Source organism: Cibotium barometz, chromosome 60, assembly GCF_041138505.1.
Source record: "Cibotium barometz isolate CiBa-2024 chromosome 60, ASM4113850v1, whole genome shotgun sequence".
NCBI lineage: Eukaryota > Viridiplantae > Streptophyta > Polypodiopsida > Cyatheales > Cibotiaceae > Cibotium > Cibotium barometz.
Window position 1 is genome coordinate 17,613,849 of NC_141105.1, and position 6,991 is coordinate 17,620,839.

The 6,991-nt window shown below is 42.9% G+C and overlaps 1 protein-coding gene across 1 annotated transcript; it reads left to right on the plus strand.

Annotated features, from left to right (window-relative positions):
- Nucleotides 1–4,133: 4,133 nt before the first annotated feature.
- LOC147605069 (putative 12-oxophytodienoate reductase 11) lies at nucleotides 4,134–6,769 on the plus strand. Its single transcript, XM_086793919.1, has 5 exons — nucleotides 4,134–4,413; nucleotides 4,819–4,959; nucleotides 5,164–5,294; nucleotides 5,383–5,562; nucleotides 5,820–6,769. Exons 1-5 carry the CDS (start codon nucleotides 4,313–4,315, stop codon nucleotides 6,431–6,433), a joined length of 1,167 nt encoding a protein of 388 aa, XP_086650045.1. The 5' UTR covers nucleotides 4,134–4,312; the 3' UTR covers nucleotides 6,434–6,769.
- The last annotated feature ends 222 nt before the right edge of the window (nucleotides 6,770–6,991 follow it).

A 6,991-nucleotide genomic window follows, 5' to 3' on the forward strand; every position in this document is an offset into this window, starting at 1 on the left:
CATGCACAAACTTTTTCATCTTCATGTCTTCACTCAAGCCTTCCACGTACATTGAAAGCTTCAAAAATTTCTTGATATAATCTCTCACCATCATCCCCTTTTGAGAAAGTTCATACCATTCTTCATGGTAACGGTCAAGCACTAGGGGTGAAATGAAGGCCAAGTTCATCTCCCGCTTCAATCCTTCCCAAGTTGATGGCGTGTTCCCTTGTTTGACCAAGTGCCTCCACCATTGATGTGCATAATCTTCAAGGTGTAAGGAAGCAAATTGTACCATATCACGCTCACTTTTTGGGTAAAGTTGGAAATAAGTGTCAAGCTTAGTAGCCCACTCCTCCAACTCTTGCGGAGATGATCCATCACCTTTGAACTTTGATAGTGAGACTTTGTCTTTGACATCCTTAGAAGCTGTGTAGGATGGGTTGTCATGTTGGGTAGAGGGTTTAAACCTTTGCATCTTCATATACGATTCCATGAATTGCGCAAAGTCTTTGTAGTCCCTCTTGATGTCATTTGGTAACTCCATCCACTTCTCATGAGCATCCCTTTGTCTTTGGGCAAAGGACAATTGGTTCCAATCGAGTACCACCTCTTCATCAATCATGTGCATATTGGAATTAGATGGACCCGAGTGAAAAGAAGGATGAAACATGTCCTTGACAAGGGGCCTCCGTGCATCCGCCATGAATCCAAAAGTAGCATTCTTGGTGGCATGCTCATGCGTTACTTTGGGAGAAACCTCTTGTGCCATAGGTAGCTTGCCTTCCCTACGGCCTTCAAAAGCTGTCCCATATTGCTTGCCTGCATGTGAAACACCATGACCACTATCAAATGAAGGTTGGCTCATTGGCCGAGCCACCCTCTCTTCCAAGACTTCCATCCTTGTGGCCATAGTATCAAGTCTATCATTGACCTCCACCCTTGTAGCCATCGTGTCCATCTTCGCATTCATTTGCATCAGCATTTGCATGATCGAATCGATGGGAATGGTATGTGACGCTTGTGGGGTGGGCTTGTGGGCACTTCCAACATTCACTTCTTCATGCACTTCCCTTGAAGTATGCCCACAAGTATCTTCCGGAGCATCTGAGATTCCCTGCTCCATAATTGCTTCTCCTCCCTCTACCTCGTCGGGAGTCAAGGTGTTATGCTTTGGTCGCCCTCTTGTCCTCGTTCCCATGGAAAGTATCGGTTTCAAAGATTTGGCTCTAACTTGAGGTAGGGATGTCCGATTGAAGTGGTCTAGAGCTTGTTGGAGAGCTAATGAGGTGTACTAGACCACTATATAAAGACCCTTAAGAGGTGAGAAGTGCTACTATTCTCTGTTTTAGGGTTTACAGGGTTATAGGCTGAAATAGTATTTTGAGCATAACTTGAGCTAGAAATATCCGAATGCAAAACTTCTTAGTTCAAATCGAAGCCCTCGATGAGTACTACGAGCCTATGTGATTAGATCTTGAAGACCTTAAAACCCCTATGACTGAATTAGGGTTTACTGTTTCTGCAAAAACCCTAATTTCTACCCCAAAGAGATAGCGAAACGGAAAGGTTAAGGGCTCGTTGGGTAGCTCTAAGGAAGCACTAAGAGCTCGTATGATCACCTTTAATTCAGTCCAAAAGGTTTGGGACTGAATTAGGGTTTGGTAAATCTGCAATTTTCTTGCCCAAGTGACCCCTTTTGTGCCCCCAATGATCCTTGCTTGTTCCCGCACCTTTGTTAGCACCTTTTGCACTTCCTTTGCATCCCAAGGTCTGCAATTAATGTTTCACCAACCTCAATTGCCATGCATAGTCAAGATTTTGGAAGAATTTCGCCATAGTCTCCTTTGTAAATGGAGCCAAATCTCAACTGAAAATGCAATTTCTGAAATCAAAATACAATGTTCTTTGCATCCCACAATGCCATGAAAGCTCTTATGCAATCTTTGTCCATCAAGGCATTAGCAACATCCACACAATATGATGGAATAGGGGGCCCCATTGCCCAAATGCATCCATAAAGTCGATGTGAGGATTGTTGAGGACGCGCGTTGAAGCTTGCCGATCTCCCGGCCAAGCCCTTCTCACCCCTTCACCAAGTTTTCCTCCAAGGTGAAGGTTGAGGCCATGTCTTCACCACCATGTACCTAATCCTCCACCGTATCGCTTTCCCAAAGCAATCACGACACGGTAGATTCAAAACATGCTCCCCTTGGCCTCTCCAACCAACGCCAAGGTACCCTCACACATTGCTAGATTCACTAGGAAATGAAAGTGAATGCAATGGTGAGTGTATGTGTTTGGAATTTACAAATGGGATGAAGGTAAAATCACTTGCATGTGTGTGGCATGACTCATGCCATTTACAATATTCTCATGAATCATTATGCATGAATTCATGCTCATTCTCATAACTCCATTCATCAAAACAATCCAACATCAACCATCAAATCACAATGCCCTCACCATGGCATTTGGCATTTGCATAAGCATTTGTAAGACCAAAGTCAAGGCATATGTAATTGCATTCCTAGTGTCCATATGGCCTCAAAATGAGCATGTTTCCATGGCATGGTATGAGCTTGTCAAATGGCAATCCATAGCATGGATATGGCATATGAATGGTATATATGATATGTGAATGATGCTTCAATTCCAACCAATGCTACATAGATTTGCCATTAAATGCTTCATTTCTGAAATTTAGGGTTTCTCAATGTAATGAACCCCAATCAACTCCCAAAGCCCCAATGAATGCTTCAAAATTGCTAGAAATTGATGAAGGCACTCACCAATGGCATCCCTTAAGCTTCAATGACTGAAATTTGTTGAAGGAGGCTTCATATTGATGAAAAACGTGGCCACTTTTGCACTGATTTGCAGCCATGTAGAAGGTAACCAATGCTCATGAAAATGGCATGAAAAGTCTACCAAAACATGAGGGAAAGCTTGCATATGATCCATGGTAGGCATAGCAAGCAAAGAAGCTCCATCTCTACCATGAAAACGGCGCCGTTTCGCCTTCAGGCTGCCGCTGAAAATCGTGAAAACGCCTTCCCATTGAAGCACCAAAGCTCCCACACAATACTCATAACTTGCTTATGATTGTTTCCCCCATGTTTGCTTGCCATTTGGTGAAGGTTTGGTTGAGGAAAACCATGGCTAGGGTTGCAGGAAACTCCACAGAAGCAAAAACGTTTTTGGATTAAGTTTCCTAATCACGATTAACCATTTCCCCCAAATTTGGTCCAAACTTTTCAAAAAATTTGGTCCTGTGCCCAAAATTTGGTCCAGAAATGCTAAAATTGGCCAAAATCCCCCAAAATTCAAGCAATTTCCATAAAATCTTCACCATATTCATGAGATTAAGCATGATTAGAGAAGATTTAGCAAGAATCACTCAAGGATTACAAGAAAATGAGAAAAAAATTAAAAGAAACTCAAATTTTCAAGCAATTTTTCCCAACAACCCATGCATGCCCATGATCAAAATCAAGAGCTCTGATACCAATTGGAATGAAGGGATGTAATGCATGAAAATATGAGTAATCACCATGTAAACATGATGCCTAAGTGTGTTTAGTCTCTCACACCAAGAGAATGGAAATAGCCTTCCACAAGCCAAGAAGCCATGAGCTCCAAGAAACATGAGTTTCCATTTCTAAAAATGATCATCAAAAGTTACAACCATGGTCCAAGTCCCCTCTTTTATACATGGACTTGTCCCATTATTAACCCTATTTAATAAAGTTCCTACTTTATTACAAATTCTTGTAAGAGATTCACTTTAGGCCTCAAATTATGTCGTGTTTAAAAAATTGCAAGTTTGATTTTTTGCAAGTGAACTCCAAATATTTGTAATTTCATTGTTTTCGTGAACACCAGCCAACGAGAAAAAGCAAGAGGTTGGAGCGTAACCAGTAATCAAAACTCTATGGTTGTGATGTTTTAGAAATAAAAATGTTGAATTTTCATCATTTTTTTAAAAGACTAGATACATTGATTCTAGACTTTATAGTCAAATGTATAATCGAAGAGTTTTGAAAGGAATGGATGACTTCATGGGTGGTGGGACGTCATGTGTGAAGCAAGCTCTCTCTCACTCACGCCCGCCCCGCCCCTTTTTAAACCGCTCAACGCATTCTCTCCAAAATCATTCTCCCCTGTTGAAAGCGCTCAACCTGTTGTTGCTTAATCTGACCTTACACACTCTAATTAGTCCTTTAATCTCGTCATTATCATATCTGTGCTTTCACTTCTTTCAACTTTTGATTGTTCTCTCTCTCTCTCTCTCTCTCTCTCTCTCTCTCTCTCTCTCTCTAAAATCTCCTTCATGGGTGCCGGAGGCCATAGCTCAGATGAAAACCAGCAAGCAGCTGCCACCATCCCCCTCCTCACTCCTTACCGCTTGCGACCTTTCCACCTCTCCCACAGGTAATGCTGTTCTTTTTTAGGTCTTTTTCCCATATTACCCTAGCTTCTCTGTATACTGCATGTGCGGGGTGAACTTTACATCCCTAGTTTGTGAGCCTAGCCAGAGGTGGTTGGTTATGGCTAACTTCTTTAGGGTGAAATAAATGCGTCAATCAACCTTAGGGTTGAACCCGTGTTAGAGTTATTTAGCGATCAAACTAAACGATTTCGCGGTAATTAGCTTCTCTAATTTAGGGTTTAAATCGGGCATCGAGTGATCAGGATCGAGCATTGAAAGCATATAGTCAGATTCATCTAAGTCACATTGTTTGAACTTCGGCAATTGACTGACCTGACATTGTTTTTGTGTGTGTGTGTGTGTGTGTGTGTGTGTGTGTGTGTGGGGGTTTCAATTGCAAAATGCAGAGTGGTCCTTGCCCCACTCACCAGATGCAGGTCCTATGGCTATGTGCCGCAACCCCATGCTGCCCTTTACTACTCGCAACGCACAACCCCTGGAGCACTTCTCATCGCAGAAGCCACCGGAGTCTCTGACACAGCACAAGGGTACTAATCCTTCCAGCTCGTTTTCTGTCATTTAGTAGACAAGGACTTGAGATGAAGCTTTGTGTAATGGGACTTGCTCGAGCCATGAAACCCATTCGTGATGATGGTGAATTGTGTATGGTCGGTGATCAAGACCTAGCAATAGGCTGCATTAGTGGGTTGTAATGATGGCAATTAAGGACCATAAGCTTGGTGGTTGAACAGGTATCCGAATGCTCCTGGAGTATGGACTGATGAGCAGGTAGAGGCATGGAAGCCCATTGTACAGGCTGTTCATGACAAAGGGGGCATTTTCTTCCTTCAAATCTGGCATGTTGGCAGGGTTTCCAACACAGGTACAAACTGCCCAAGCCTCTGCAGCAGGGAAGAGTAATTTATGGTCAAAAGGCCTCTCTTAAGCGTCTAAATATTGTTTTTGTGCAGCTTACCAGCCCGGTGGTCAGCCCCCCATCTCCTCCACAAGCAAAAAACTAAATGGGCAAGGCCTGATGCCATCAGGCAAAGAGCTTGGGGATTTTTCTCCGCCCAGGGCGCTGAGAACCGAGGAGATTCCGCATGTTGTGAATGACTTTCGGTTGGCGGCAAGAAATGCCGTTGCTGCAGGTAGGCCACCTTACATAGAAGGCCTTTAACATTGTGTCATAGACAACAGAGGGCTGGGATTGAATAGCCGCTTAACATCCATGGTTAAGGTAACAACAAAGGAAGTCTAGGGCAATCTCATGGCGCAATGGCGTCATGAGGTAGGGATTCCATAGCATGGTGTTCCACAACAGAGAGTAGTTTTGCAGATGTGATGTAGAAAATGTTGTAGAAGTCCAGAAATTTCTAACACATTGTTACTCAATTCTGGGTGACAGGTTTTGATGGTGTGGAGATTCATGGTGCCCATGGCTACCTACTTGACCAGTTCATGAAGGACGGTGTCAATGATAGGACGGATGATTACGGTGGCTCTTTGGAGAATAGGTGCAGATTCGCACTCGAAGTTGTGGAAGCTGTCGCCCAAGAAATTGGGGCCGAGCGTGTGGGCATTCGCTTGTCGCCCTTCGGAAGCCATTCAGACGCGGCTGATTCGAACCCAGAAGAATTGGCTGTGTACATGGCCAACGCTTTGAATAAGTATAAGATCCTCTATGCGCATTATGTAGAGCCCAGGGTAGGAGCAACTTTGCAGGAAGTCGAGACGCATTACTCTCTTGCACCTGCACGAAAAGCCTTCAAAGGAACCTTCATGGCTGCCGGAGGATACACCCGTGACCGTGGCAATGAGGTGATTCAATCAGGAGGTGCAGATCTGGTGGTCTTTGGACGCTTGTTTTTGTCAAACCCTGACTTACCTAGAAGATTTGAGCTCAATGCTCCCCTTACCAAGTATACAAGGGAGACTTTCTATACTCAAGATCCAGTCATAGGATACACAGACTATCCCTTCCTTGAAGAAGAAGGGGCCGAGCAAACACCCAAGCTCTAGGTCATATTGTAACACTCAAATTGGTCATTTCATACATCCCATTATAATCATTTCATACCATTAAAAGTCTTTGAAAAGGAGAGTCGAATCTATACAAGATCAACTTTATGTAGTTGTGCAGGCCATCTATCTATCCTATATAGGTTGCTTTTTTGCCATTTGTTTTTATAAACTGGCTGTTCTCTTTGCGGGTATTTTTACCCACTGCTGTTTATTCTCCTTCCTGGCCTGTGGATAATACCAGTATGTTGTTTGGGTGAAAGGGTATTTTGGAAAATAATACCTACCGAATCTATTTGTTACAATGTGCTTGTTTCTTACAATGTACTTGTTTCTGGGAGCTTTGAAGGGCTTCCTTCTTGTCAATGCCCTCTTTACAAAATGCTTTCATTTAAAAAAGTGCCAAATGTGTACCATTTTACATCGTGTTTTTATTAAAGAGAGCATCAAATGTGTAAGTCAAATACGTTGGGATAAATGGATCTTTTTTTTGGGGACCAATAGTAAGTATATATATTACTTCAAATTTGTCTTTACATCCAGACTCATTTAAACAAG